Genomic DNA, 15,394 nt, shown 5'->3' on the forward strand with positions numbered 1-15,394 from the left:
GAGACGAAGCGCGCTTGGGTTTGTGATTGCGTTCGGAATTTTTTAACGGTGAAGTTTTATTCGAAACTATCGTAGATCGCTGAGCCCACTGTGCGGTCTTGCAGTTAGTGCAGCTCCAGCTCTTGTTGACAACTTCGCTTGTAACTCCAACACAATCGTAGTGATATCATCCGTCGCATTGATCACATTTAACTATTTCGTCCGATTTGTCCTGATATTCACAACTCTTGCAGATTCGTCCGTCGACGATCATTTCGCTCTCGTCAACTAACACCACATCATCATTATCATTACCACGTTTATCTTCTTTACCATCATTGACCTCATCACTTACGGCAGATAGCAATTTAGCACCTTTTCTACCACCGCCAGACTTTCGACCACGATTTGACATAGCGCTTGCGAACCGATAGATTTCGATAAACGATAATTATATTATGTTGAATTTAATTCAACCGGGATTTCCGAAATTATGATTCTCCGGTACGGAAATGAAACACGTAATCCGTTAGAATAGGAGAATATAATTTTCCTAATAAGTAGATGTATAAATGGCATTAGGTTCTAGTTTTGACTCTTATATTTTAGGTTTAACAATTTTTAGGTTAATATATATATATATATATATATATATATATATATATATATATATATATATATATATATATATATATATATATATATATATATATATATATATATATATATATATATATATATATATATATATATATATATATATATATATATATATATATATATATATATATATATATATATATATATATATATATATATATATATATATATATATATATATATATATATATATATATATATATATATATATATATATATGTATCAAATTATGTGACTCACGTTTAGTCTCCCTTTTAATATCTGGTTCTGTAAATTATTCTGCTTTTGCTCTTCGCAGAAGTTCTAGCGCCCTTTAGATAATTGCCTGATAGATTGGTGCAAAAATTTGTTTAAACTTCATATAATTTCCTTCGATTTCTCTTACCAATAAGCACGTGAAGAAAGAGGTTATAAAATTGGTTGAACCTCTGATTTAGTGTAACTGTTAAGATCTAGATTAAGTTTACATAATAAGCATAGGTTTACAAATTATTATCAAGAAGCTATTACCTAGCACTTTAATTTATAATAATAACTTGTAGGGGTAAACAGGGTAAGACCGCCCTGCGGGGTAAGACCGCCCACCGTAGTTTTACTACCAAGTTATAAAATAATTGAAAAATTTCTTCAACGTGTCTATTACAGTATAATTACATAACATTTTGCACCCCTTTCTGTTTTGATAGTGCACGAACGGTCGCAGAAATAATCAAAAACAACCATTCAGCTGGCAACCAGTCAATGCGCTATTGTTTTGCGGCAACGGGACTTAAGGTTTTTCAGTCTAAAAATCTATTGTTTTGTTCGTGAATATACGTTTAATCGCTTGCCTGAATCTATCTTCTTTCGGAAATATCGAAGGCCGTGAGTAATCTTCTAATTTTGACTACTTTTTCGGTCAAATATGAAAATGTTCCACTGGGGGTAAAGTCGCCCACTATACAAGAGGTAAAACCGCCACGAATCCAACTGCTTGTTGTTTTACTTCAAGACCCAAATGCCTCGACACTACAAAGGGAATATTTACAGGATTAGTAAAGCAACTTCAAGCCACATAAGACATCGATGTTAATCGACCATTTTCGATGTGGTTTAAGCTTTTCTAGTAATATATTTTAACAAGACTCATTTTTGAAAAAAGTAAACCTGTGTAAAATGGTGTTAATGAACCAAAATAATTTTAGAGCCAGGACGGTGTGTTTGATAGGTATGACGTCTCCGGCAGAATTGAAAATAGTAGTTTTTTACTTTCGAAAAAAGTACACACTCTAAAAAAATTTAAAGAAAAAATATAGAAATAGTTTTAAAAATATTTTTTTTTCAATTTTTTTTGAAAAAAACATGTTTTTGCCTATAAAATCTACAAAAGGTAAGATAAAATTTTATGGTTGTTGGATCATGGAGTAATAGAAATATTAAGAGCTCAATTTTTGTGAAGAATTTTTTTTACGGTTTATTTGGTGTATAGAGTCGTTGGTAATTTTGTTCTTCAAAAAAAAAACATCGAAAATTGAAAATATAAACAAAAGAAATAATAATTATTAGTATTTTTCTATAGATAATAGGTCTTCAAACGAATCATACAGATAGGTTTAATGAGTTTTAATTTTTAGCTTAAAGATAGGTATATTATGAATTCAATATCTTGAAAAACCCCAATTCTGAAAAATCTATTTGTTTTGAAAACCAAAAAAGTTACCTAAACATTGATTTGAACTTGAATAATCAGAAAACAAAATAAGTTGAAACTTAGAAAAATTTTTTTTTTCAGATTTTTCACAGTGTATGTTTTATTTAAAAAGAAAAAAATACCATCTACAACTTTGTCAGAGACACTATACCGATAGAATCAACCGTTTTGGCCCTAAAAATATTGTTTATCCTCAAAAAATGGAGGGCGATCTTACCCCGCTGGTGGGCGGGCTTACTCCGCATGAAAAAGATCTGCACATTTTCAACGAATTTTTAAAATTTAAAAAAAAAGCTGGAAAATAAACAAAAATATTTCGGTTCTTATTTTTTAAATGCGGGTATTGAATAGAAGAACCTTTTAGCGAAGAAAAAATGAAATTGCAGCTGCAACTTTTTTTTCTATAAACAGAATTGCTTAAGGGGGCGGTCTTACCCCGCTTACCCCTAGTAGTAGTAGGATCATAGGAAAATTAATTTGACACTCGGTATATAGAAACGCGCAGCAACGGTTGATTCTCTTTTCTCTAATGATCGAGCGATCGTGCGTGATCTGCCCTTGACATTGCACTGACATACCTGCAGGGTTGGGAGAGGGTTGGCCAAAAAAAAAAATGATACGTAATACTCACTATATTTGTATCCAGGATATGCAAAATATATCTTCAAATGTATCTTAATCAATAGCCAAAATACCCGAACACATCACTTTACTCTAAATATCCAAAAGACAATCACGAAAATTTATTATTTTTTGACCTTACAGAATAGAGTCCCCCGTTAACCAGTGAATTCTGTTTTAATGAATTTATCTTCTTGTTACAGTGTATTCGATACGTTCATAGCAAATGATGACTTTTGAACTAAAACTATCAGTCGCAGGTGCTGAGGAAACGAAAATATTGATATATCAAGTCTGTTTACTTTAGCCCGCGAGATGAAATTTTCTAATTTTTCCCTCATTTGATCGTCGTTCGACATTGGGAGACAACAGAAAAATTTGAATTTTTTGCTAAAAGGTGCATGAATTTGAAAAAACGATTTTTTTCATGCACATACATTTGTTATAAACTAAACAAAAAATTAAAAATTTGTAATTGTATTTGATATAATTCACCTGACAAATAAAGTCTTAAGGGGTTATATACCTTTTTAGTTTTCAAAAAACCGGAAAATTTTTTATTACATTACCTTCAAATACAACATCTTGAGAATATTTCCACAAATTTTCATAAAGATCTGAGTAATAGGAAGAAAGTTAGAGCGATTTGCAACGCGCCTCGCCACGGCCGCATAAGCTAAACTTGAAACTTTACACGCGATTATCTCGGAATAGTTTTTTCCGGAAAATGACCTTGCCGTGATCCTGATTGCGGGAAAACTACTGAACCGATTTCCTTCATCTTTTTTTTTTTATTTTCGTTATAAAATTCGCCGGTCCTTGAACGATCGCTTTTTGAAACATACAGTTACATTTTGCCGCAAAAATTTTTTTAATGCAATTTTTTGCGCTCAAAACGTGCATTTTTTGGGAAAAACGTTCCCGTTTGCACTGAAAACAAAATACTCATAAAAGCGATCGCTCAAGGACCCGGCACACTTCTAAACTAATGAAATAATATGAGTTTTTTGATTTCGGTTGATCCGCTGAGTCTCTATCAAGATTACCGCAAGCCTCTGCAAAGAAATAGCGTTTCGGGGAAACGGCCATTACTTCAGTTATAATTGGTATATCTCAAAATCAAACCTTTTTTGTTCGTTTGGCTCGGATTTTAACATGTTCGTTTGGCTCACAATACTCTCTTCGCATATATCTCCCTCTGAGTATTGTTAGTAAAAACGTAACGTCTACTAGCTTACAAAGCCTCGAAATTAAAAAAAAGAGCATCGCCGATATAAACGAAAAATTTAATTTTGGAGCGTAAAAGTTGTTCGGTTAACATTGATTTAAACGAATTTTTCTAAATAGTTTTAGCATGATTTAAGCCAATATAAATTATCAAGAAACAAATTTTTTGATGGATATTACCCCTTAAAACGGAACGCGCCGAATTCGATTTCACGGTACCTGGATCGAGGGCAGTAAAACGCTTACTGCTTTGCAAGATAAGGAACAGCATAGCGATTTATTGGACCTGATTTTAAGAACATCGGAAGTGTCGTATGTGATATTAACCACTTCTGCATCCTTGTAATTGAAACGCCAACTCACCTGTCCTATCAAAGTGAAGAACTTGCATTCGCTAGGTACTAATTTTTCGAACGGTACCTGCTAACTCCATATCATGTATGGGTCCCAGGGGCTCTTTTGTATCCGGTGCCCTTCAGACATACATTAAAAAATGTGTCACTTATCATTTATCAAGACAAAATCAATAGGGCTGTTTATATTTCTACTATATGGAAAGATTACTTTATTTTCATTAAGCTTATTTTTATTTATTCATGAAAAACCAACAGCATGCTATGTTATCTGTTTTTATCACATTCTATACTTCTTTGTAATTACAGAAAACATGTATAAATTTACAGCACGCACTCTAATATGGTTAGCTACAACATTCGCAGCAGTATTATCAGAGGTAATATGATACCTTAACTCATCGAACGAAACAATTACACTAAATTTTCGATTTTAAGGATCCATTTTCATGTCCAGCGAATTGGGAACTACAAGGAACGAGATGCTTTAAATATTTCAGCGTAAAACATTCATGGGAAAAGTCCGCCGAAATATGCAAAAGGTAACGTTTTCGATTTCTCTTTTTTTTGCACTTGGACTTTTTCTGAGTAACGATACTTTCGAAAACGTTGTTTTTTTTTTTCTAAAGTAAATAAACTAAAATTAAATTTTCATCGATAATTTTTAATTTACACTATATCCACGTGTTTTGATAAATAAACTAAGTATATATATTTCAGGTACGGTGCCGAGCTTGCAACTATAGAATCATTTGAAGAAAATGAAGCCACCCGTGAAATTGCCCTTTTTGGTGAATCTAGAGGTAGAACTGCGAACATGTATTGGTTAGGTCTTGCTACTCTAGATGACTTAAGGACTAATACATTAGAATCGACAGCAGGAGGATTGGTTTCACAATATTCTGGTTTCTGGTCACTTCAACAACCAGATCCAGAAGGAGGAGAATGTGTTGCTGCTTCTAATGAAAAAAATATGCAATCCTGGAAGCTAGAAACTTGTGAAAATCTTTTACCGTTTATGTGTAAACGGCCTGCCTGCCCTCAAAACTCGGTTCAGTGTTCTAATGGTGCTTGTATCAACCAAGCATTCAAATGTGATGGCCACGATGACTGTGGCGACGGCAGCGACGAGTTAGATTGCCCAAATGTATGCCAGTTCCACATGCAATCTGGAGGTGATGTTATCGAAACACCCAGTTTTCCTCAAAAATATCCTGCTCTAAGCAACTGTAAGTGGACTTTGGAGGGCCCTCAGGGAACAAACATTATACTACAATTTCAAGAATTTGATACCGAGAAAAATTTTGACTTAGTACAAATACTTGTTGGTGGTAGAACTGAGGATAGAGCTATATCATTAGCTACATTATCTGGAAAAAGTGATTTGAGTAGTAAACCTTTCATTACTGCCTCAAACTTTATGATAGTTAAATTCACATCAGATGGAAGCGTCGAAAGAAAAGGATTTAGAGCCACCTGGAAAACCGAACATCAGATTTGTGGCGGAACATTACTGGCAACTACACAAAGTCAAACCCTTAACAGTCCTGGTTTTCCGAAGAGCTATCCAGGTGGTCTGGAATGTTTATACATAATTCAAGCACAAAATGGACGCGTGATTTCAATGGAAATAAACGACATGTATCTTAACGACGAAATAGACTATATTCTAATTCGCGATGGAGACAATCCTCATAGTAAAGCAGTAGCTCGTCTAACTGGAAATAAAATAGACGATCGAAATAAGGTTCTTATATCAACTGGTAATAAATTCTATATATTCTTCAAAACAGCGTTGGGCGAAACCAAAAAAGGATTCAGCATAAAATATATTCAAGGTTGCGTAGCGACAATAACTAGTTTGAATGGAACAGTTAATTCTCCAGCTTATGATCTGAGCAGCTATCCAAATAATCAAGATTGTTTTTTTAAAATTATCAATCCTTTGGGCGGACCACTCTCCTTACGATTCAAATATTTCAATGTTCATAAAAGTGATAAAGTACGGATTTATGATGGTTCATCAACATCAGGACTGCGCTTACATCCATCAGAAGGTTTTACAGGAGATGTTCTACCAAAGATTACACTGACTGCATCCTCTGGAAACATGCTGATCAAATTTGTAACCGATGCGTTACACAATAATAAAGGGTAAGCTGTATAATAAAAATTACCAATAACTGAACTCCTTAGCAATTTTAAATGACCTATCCAATTGCAGATGGTTGGGTGAATTTTCCGCTGATTGTCCTGAATTGAAACCTGGCATAGGAGCTATAGCTTCCAGTCGCGATACAGCGTTCGGCACAGATATCACATTTACGTGCCTAACTGGGCAAGAATTCGCCACCGGTAAAAACAAAATTGTGACAACGTGCCTATCTGGAGGAACATGGAGCATCGACTATATTCCAAACTGTCAAGGTGGGATATTTCAAGTGACTGATTATTTATTTAGTGGTGATTTTATTGTTTGAAACGCATACGCAGACAATATGATCCTTATTCGACGGTTTCTGCACCACATCAACTGTGATCTTAGCCTCATCTATTTCCACAAAAATATGTTAGATAAAATCATTCCGTTCTCACAGCAGCATTTATACGGCAAGATGAGAACTTGGTCAAAATTAGCATTTTCTCAAATGAAAGCGTCTACACTAGTTCTAGAAGAAGGTCAATTGTGTTTGCCTATTCAAAAGGCAAAGAATAACGAGAACAAGAATAAAGTTTGTAGAAATGATCAACAATAACAATATTTGTGAATAGGGGAATAAAATAAAAGATAATTTCATTGACTCATTTAAAATGAACTGGATAATGCTGGCTCTTACAAATATACTCAAAATATGCAGAGTACTTGCAAAAAAATTTTTTCCTAAAGTTGATCATTTTCTCTTTATTTACATAGAAATCAAAGAAATAGTTATCGATTTCCGTTATACTCTACTAGAAAGTTTTCCAGTAGAGTATAACGGAAACCGATAACTATGTCTTTGATTTCTTAAATCACTCTGCTAAGACGCTCGGTATAGATTTTCTAAATTTATTTACATAATCGTTCTTCCTTGTCACTTAAAAAAACAATTTTTTTTAATAACAATCGCACATGTGCCCTACCGTTTTCACCGCAAGGGTTCGAACTTAGGTATCATTTGACAGTGCACGCGCTGCAATATAAAACATCGATGATGATTTTGTTTCTATTATCCTGGTTTACATTCGAAAAATAGTATAGTGGTTTCACTGTGCAATGTTGCCGTGAAACTGATTTTTGCAGCATTTGACGAAATAAAAAAACATTTTTTCGCCAAATAATGGTTGAAAACATGAAATAGAAAAACACGATAGAACTTCACTATCCTTTTCTTACCCTAAATATAATTCAAGCCACCAATATATATTGAAAGTCCAAGACATATATCACTGAGCGTGACGATGTGCTGCAGTAAACGATATGTTTTTAAAAAATTACATTGACAGACATCGATGATTGAGCGATGGAAATGAAACGAATATGACTCAATTGTCGGTTCATCCAAAAGTGTACAAGTTATGAATAAACCCTTAACCCGTAATGAAATCACAGACAAACAGCCGTACCACCGCATACAAAATTCTAAGAAAATTGTGGTTCCGACTAACTTGTGCGACACCTACTGGACATATTCCGCAAAATATAAACTTTCAGCTGTTCTGCTTATTTTGGCAGCACGGTGCTCGAATACTGTCAACTGAGTTCTGTAAAACGCTGAGATTTTAGCGTCAAAATAGTAGTTGTGGTGTGTACAGTAAGTCGTAAAGTTTAGTCCGCTGATGATGAGTGAAAGCCAGTAGTAACTCGAAACGTACGGACAAACTGGCAAATGTAGTTTAATTTATTTACTCCGCCGAAAACTGTCGATCACAAGAAGCAATCAATTTTCATGGATGCAAATTTCACAGTAGCCCAATGCACACTGGGCCAGAAATGGAATCTAGCGGAACGAAATTAATAGTGCTCTCAGAGTTTGACCAATCGGTTTCCGATCTTCTACAAAGTTTCTTGGTATAGTTAGAGCCTCATTTTGGATGTTCGAATTAGTTCAGAATTTAGCCGCAAAGGTGGCGTTGCGATGCCAACTTCTTTCCCTTACACGCTAGAGCTTTGCGGTATTCGACAAAGCTGTAGATCTCTAAATTCCATGAAACTTTACAGAATATACAAAACTCCTAACTCTTTAAGTTTCAGAGATCTACGAGTTTTTATAAATTTTCTCTGAATTTCACGTTTAATTGTGATAATTTTATGAGTTCACTCGAATTAATACAATTTTTTTCTCGATACAAATTGAATAAATACGTCGTTTTCTCCCGAGTACAGAAGTTTTTGAAGTACTTAAGTGAAAATATTACACAAAATTTGAAAAAATACATAATTTTGTGAAGTAGATATCTCAGCAGGTAGCAAGTATTAGCAAACCATGTTTTGAAGTAGAATACTTCTCTCAGGAAGTTCGGCTACATAGGGATGTGAAATGAAAATCTAAAACCGAAAAAAGTGAAAAATATGTCCAATTTCAAATGCTAATAAATCGGTTAGTATTCGATGGATTTCCTTCGTTCTTGCAGCAATAGATTGGAAAATCTTCTAAGATTATTTCCAAAATAAGATAATTGTAATTTTATTATTCACACTATTGTACTATTGAAAATAGTCAAGCCTTGTCAAAACGAAAAATTCGACTTCTGATTGGTCGTTATATGATTGCTTCCCAAGCACGGTCGACAGAAGCATATACCTTGCAATTTAAAACATGCTATTTGGCCTATATAAGAGCTTGTTTCAGCCGAAGCCGATCATAATAGTTCTAGACAGCGACAACAGCAGTCGTTCTCCTTTAACAGCAGCACTAGCAGTGTAGTGGATATCAGCGATAGCGGAAAGCGGCCACAGCTGTGAAGTGGTAATGGATAGCGGATTTCAGCAACTACAGCAGCTGGGCCAGCTGATGCAGGGACAGCGGATATCAATGGCAGCGTAAAGCAGCCACAACTGTGGCATGGCTATGGATAGCGCACTAGTTGCAGCGGATCTCAGCATCAATAGCGGCTGATGCAGTGAGACACTTTAGTGAAATGCAGTCTCTGTGCGATAGTGGGCACTAGTAAATGCATTCAATGAAAAGTTGACTCATTTTGACAACACGTGAGCCGTCTAGTTTCACAACGAATACTTTGTTCGCATTGTCAGTGATAACGCAAAGATGTAATCGGCATCTTATCCGATACTAAATTGAACAACAAATTGTCCTTTCCAGGATGAAATAAAAACCTGATGATTAAAGCGTTAATATTTTCTCTTGAGCTAATTTACATTTTTGAATTTGTAAAAGTTATAAATTTTACTTAATTTCCGTGTCTCAGAACGTACTGAATTATCTTTTCCTTCAGTCATGAGCACGACATCAGGAAAAATTTCATCTCAAAATTCAAAAATTGTTAATCCCCAACCATGACAAGCAACTTACTATATTATTGAAAATGGTCAATCCTTGTTGAAGCGCAAAATTCGATTAATCTGATTAGTTAACGTATATTTACTAGAAAAAATGACTGACTCGCAAGCAGCCGGGTTATCTCTCTTGTAAAAGTATTCTACTTCAACCTTGCGGTCGTGGCTTTGCACACAACCCTCCTGTTTTTTTTTTCTAAGAATTGTCCATCAAAAAATCTTCATTTTCTGAAATTTTGAAAGAAAACTCGTAAATTTCCAAAAAAAATTAAGAGACAGAAATTTTGTTTCTTCAACGAAGTTACATGAAATTTTCTAATCTACAACTTTGTCGAAAACTGCAATGCTCCAGCGTGTAAGAATAAAAAGTTGTTGTCGAAGCGCCATCTATGCGGTCAAATCGCGAACTAAACTGAGCGTCAAGTTGAAGTTCTAATTCCATGCAATAAATACATAGCAATTGTATTTTTACATGAAACCTGTGGTTATATTCAAACTGAAATATCCCAAAAACACCAAAAAACACTTCTTCGAAATTTCAGAAAATCAAGATTTTTTGATGGACAATTTTTAGAAAAAATCATGGTTCGCTAATACTTGCTACCCGCTGAGATATCTACTTCACAAAATTATGTATTTTTTCAAATTTTGTGTAATATTTTTACTTAAGTATTTCAAAAACTTCTGTACTCGGAGGAAAACGACGTATTTATTCAGTTTCTATCGAGAAAAAAATTGTAAAAAATTAATTCGAGTGAACTCATAAAATTATCACAATAAAACGTGAAATTCAGAGTAAATTTATAAAAACTCATAGATCTCTGAAACTTCAAGAGTTAGAGTTTTGTATATTCTGTAAAGTTTCATGGACGCCACCTTCGCAACGCCACCTTTGCGGCTAAATTCTGAACTAAACCGAACATCCAAAACGAAGTTCTAACTATACCAAGAAACTTTGTAGAAAACTGGAAACCGATTGGTCAAACCCTGAGAGCGCTATTAATTTCGTTCCACTAGATTCCATTTCTGGCCCAGTGTGCAGTGTAGTAACACTGATGTGTTTCACTCACTGCTGCAATTTAAAACATGTGGTTGCCGTTTAAAGGAGTTGCTGGTTTTAATTTCTCAAAAGCTAGGATTTAATCGAATTATAATGCCTTCATTCCTGTTTTCTTCGAAAGCAGAACAGCTTGGATCGGAACAACATCTCCCTGAGCAATTAATGATGCTGTATAGAAGCTCGATCAATTCCTCGTCATTGCGAATTGCCACTTGCAGGATGTTCTTATTCTATTACAATGGTCAACACAGGTGCACTCCAAAAGCTCAAACCGGAAAAATGAAAGATGCGAATTCTTACGTAAGTTGACGCGTTTTGGTAACGGATATGGGCACCAAAATTCATATGAATGGTTGAATAGCTATAATCTTTAATTTTTTGCGGTTTAAGCTTCTGGAATGCACTTTTTGCCTTTCTCCTAGAAATAAATAGCAATCACTGCAAAAACAAAAGGTATAAAAGTGCTACAACGAGATATCAACGACTTATATCTGTTCAGTGGTAACAAAGTAGTAAGCATTTGAAATCTTTCATTTCGTCGTTTTACTCTATTTTCTATATTTCGGAATGGCACCCTACTAAAGTAAGACGTAAATTTACGTCAAAATCATGCCTCCCATCTTATTGGGAAATAAAGCCGTTGGCGCCAGTCCATTAATCAACGGGTCATAATTTCCTGGGTGGAGTAGTCTCCCCGGGCATCGGTGATTTACACTACAACAGTGGCGGAACCAGACCGACGAAAAACAAGCGAAAACAGCTGCTGCTGTCATGACGCATTTCTACGTTCCTGACGTCGATCGTCTCCCAGCAAAATTCAACACACTCAACCCTTCAGAAACAAGAAACGAGAACATTATTAGGGATATCAGAATGATCTTTTATACAGAAAAATCTTTCCGCTCTTCGCATGATTTCAAGTATTTTTGGTGCAATAAGGGAATCATTAACTGCATGAATGTGCGCATGATTGATACTATGGAGGATGTAAACAAGTTAGGTTTTACACGACAATCATAGATTTGCGTTACTGGCTGCCCATGAAAGATTGTAGCTTTTGAACCAAAAAGCAAAGCAAAGACTTGGTGCTACATTCCGATTCGGAACTCGACCTTCTGTTTTATTTATACACAGTCTTCTGTAACCGTTTCGGTTAGAAGCCGTCGGAGATAACTGCTAAAGTTACCACAGGGGGGCATAAGAATATCGCACTGCCGTAACACCTAGATTTAGAACAGCGATGCTATAATCATAACCGATGAAACCCGGAGCAATAGCGAAGAGTAGCGGATCATCAGGCACATCCGATATTGGCGAGCTATCGTCAGCCATTGCAAATTGATCGCTCGATGAGACCAGTTCAGTTTATTTAAGTAACTAAAACCCAGAAAAGCCTTCAAAGGGCTAGTGTTAGAGCACGTGAACCTCAAAGAATAAATGAGGATGGTCAATCAGGTAAGCCTATCTAGCTCCGCATAACCTTAGGCAGAAGGTTGAGCTGATAGCAATTATAAGCGATTAATTGAGCCTTTTATGTTCAAATCAGGACCCAGAATTTGGTGTATCGCTTCGTCGCAGGAGTAGTACATTGGCCACGTGCAAGCCCTCCGAGCGACCGACCTACAAGCTACGCCATCTTTACCATCAACACCAAGCGTAGACAGTACGTCAGTCAGTGAAGGCATTTGGATCCGGACTGATAAGCGAGACGAGCGAACGAGCCGTGGGACGGTGAAGGTTCGCTGAATTCCCCAATGGTTGCAGCCTTGGAGGAGGAGTGTTGCGGAAACAGCCAGCAGACAGCGGTATCGTCGACGTGACGGCATAGATTGCCGAGCTACAGAGCAGCCAGCATCGGTAGCAGAGATCTTCCAAGATATTGTATATAATTAGCATGTGATTAGACCTAAGATAAAAATGCATGTACTTAGATTCCATAAAGTTTGCCACGTAGTATAGGAGAGTCAGGTTAAACCCCCCCTTTTCCGTAAATATACAATGCATGTAAAACCCAACTGATATTTTCGTCCTATCGGCCGACCCTGAGAACCTTGGATACCCTGGAAGAGGGGTTCGAAAGAAATAGAGTTACATTGCTCACCTGGTTGTGTAGCCGAAGTGACACTTCACAGCCAACTGTTTAGTGTACAGCACAATTGCGGGGCTAGCACTAAAATCCGTGATACAGGGTATGAATACTATATACATGCGCTTTGGGCGGCCCGAAGTAATCTTACAAACTCTGTTAGATGTGCCATCGTACTTTGTATTCCACCAGGGATGATTTTTAATCAATCGCTATTACAAGAAGTGTTTCCTGATTGTTGGAAGAAGTCAGCGGTAACAAACACAATGTAGTGAATTTAACACTCTAGTCGGCAATGTTTTATCCTGTGAATTCAAGTTCTTTCAACAGTCGAACATCGTTTTTGCCCAGGTAGCTTGACCACGACTAACTTATTAGGGTTTTCATCGTACAGTGTAAAAAACATAGAGACCGGGATGCAAGTGGATACCATCTATACAGATCTATAAGCAGCGTTTCACCGTGTTGATCACAACTGGCTAAAATTGAACGTCTTTGTGCATCACACCATTTCACTGAGCGGCAAAAATCGTACCTCGTAGACCACACACTGTATACTAAATTAGGCAACGCCGAGTCAGGTAGCTTCGCTTACCTGTTGTTTTTTTCTCATGGAAGCAACTTTGGATCACGACTTTTTTCGCTTTTTGTTACGTCTTTCCACCTGCTTGTAAACTCATCTATGCTGATTAAACTGGAAGCAACTTTGGATCACGACTTTTTTCGCTTTTTGTTACGTCTTTCCACCTGCTTGTAAACTCATCTATGCTGATTAAACTGTTTCGTATAATAATACAATTCGGAATGCAAAAAATTACAAACATCCCGATCAGTCAAATTATCAGGATTATAACAAATCATGATATTTTGTTACGAACTTTTTGTATCAACTTGTGTTCTAAACTTTTTGCCTTTCTCCTAGAAAGGTATAGCAATTACTTGCAAAACCGAAAGTATAAAAGTGCTCCAAAGGGCATATATCACTCGACTCAGCTCGACGAGTTGCGCATTTTCTGTATGTATGTGTGTGTGTGTGTATGTATGTGTGTGTGTGTGTGTGTATGAGCAGATTTTTATTCTCACTCACTTTTCTCAGAGATGGCTGAACCGATTTTCATAAAATTAATTGCAAATGAAAGGACTAGTTGCCTCATAAAACACTATTGAATTTTATTGTAATCGGATTTTTAGTTTAGAGGTTATGTATCAAAATGTAAAAATCATGAAACATCATTATCTCAAAAACTACACAACCGATTTGAGCAAAATTGATTTCAAATGAACGGGCTACTCAAAAAACCCTAACTTTTGAATTTCATACAGATTGAACTTGTGGTTCAAAAGTTATGACAAGAAATGTGTTTTGAAGACTGTTTAATCTCACTCATGTTTCTCAGAGATGGCTGGACCGATTTTCATTAAATCAGCGTCAAATGGAAGGTCTAGTTGCCTCATAAGACCCTGTTGATTTGTTTTGCAATCAGACTATTACTTTGCCTGTTATGTTTAAAAATGTGAAATCCAGCTATGAAAAGGAACATATTCCGAAGACTACTTGAACTCACTCACTTTTCTCTAAGATGGCTGACCCGATTTCCACAACATTAGTGTCAACTAATAAGTCTAGCTGCCTCGTAACACCCTATTGAATTTTATTGTAATCGGACTGTAACTTCGTCTGTAATGTACCGAAATGTGAAAACCACGAAACTTCATTATCTCAGTAACTACAAAACCGATTTGATCAATATTATTATGAGATAAGCCGGCTAGTTAAGGATCAACTATTGAATTATGATTGAACACGTGGTTTCAAAGTTTGGCCGCCCTTTACGTTCCCATGTCATTTCATTACAATCGAACTTAAGCAACCGTTATGCATTAAATTGTTAATAAAACAACGAAAGTCTATTATCTCAAAGATTACATGACTTATTTGAACATAACAAGTGTCATACGAAGGAGTCATCTCTCAGACTTACAAATAACAAACTTCATAACAATTTGATATGTGGCTCAAAAGTTATGGAAAGAAAAGACATTCAAAGACTATTTAAAACAATACCTGCTTTGATCGATATATGTGGCATCAACATAAATTAAATGTGGCATCTGTTATTTGAACGTTCCAAATTCATTGATTCCTTGCGATGTGTTCAAAATCTGCAAATGCACGACGAATTGGCCATAGGATATGATCAAAGTCAAATAACAAATCGTT

The 15,394-nt window shown here is 35.7% G+C and overlaps 1 protein-coding gene across 1 annotated transcript in view; it reads left to right on the plus strand.

Annotated features, from left to right (window-relative positions):
* Positions 1-15,394, plus strand: part of LOC129728618 (sushi, von Willebrand factor type A, EGF and pentraxin domain-containing protein 1) — a 254,461-nt gene that overhangs the window by 144,750 nt on the left and 94,317 nt on the right. Inside the window, exons 2-5 of the mRNA XM_055687067.1 lie at positions 4,840-4,910; positions 4,969-5,072; positions 5,251-6,684; positions 6,755-6,957. Coding sequence (XP_055543042.1) covers positions 4,840-4,910; positions 4,969-5,072; positions 5,251-6,684; positions 6,755-6,957 — 1,812 coding nt within the window. The remainder of the gene's footprint in view (positions 1-4,839; positions 4,911-4,968; positions 5,073-5,250; positions 6,685-6,754; positions 6,958-15,394) is intronic.

Source organism: Wyeomyia smithii, chromosome 3, assembly GCF_029784165.1.
Source record: "Wyeomyia smithii strain HCP4-BCI-WySm-NY-G18 chromosome 3, ASM2978416v1, whole genome shotgun sequence".
Taxonomy (NCBI): domain Eukaryota; kingdom Metazoa; phylum Arthropoda; class Insecta; order Diptera; family Culicidae; genus Wyeomyia; species Wyeomyia smithii.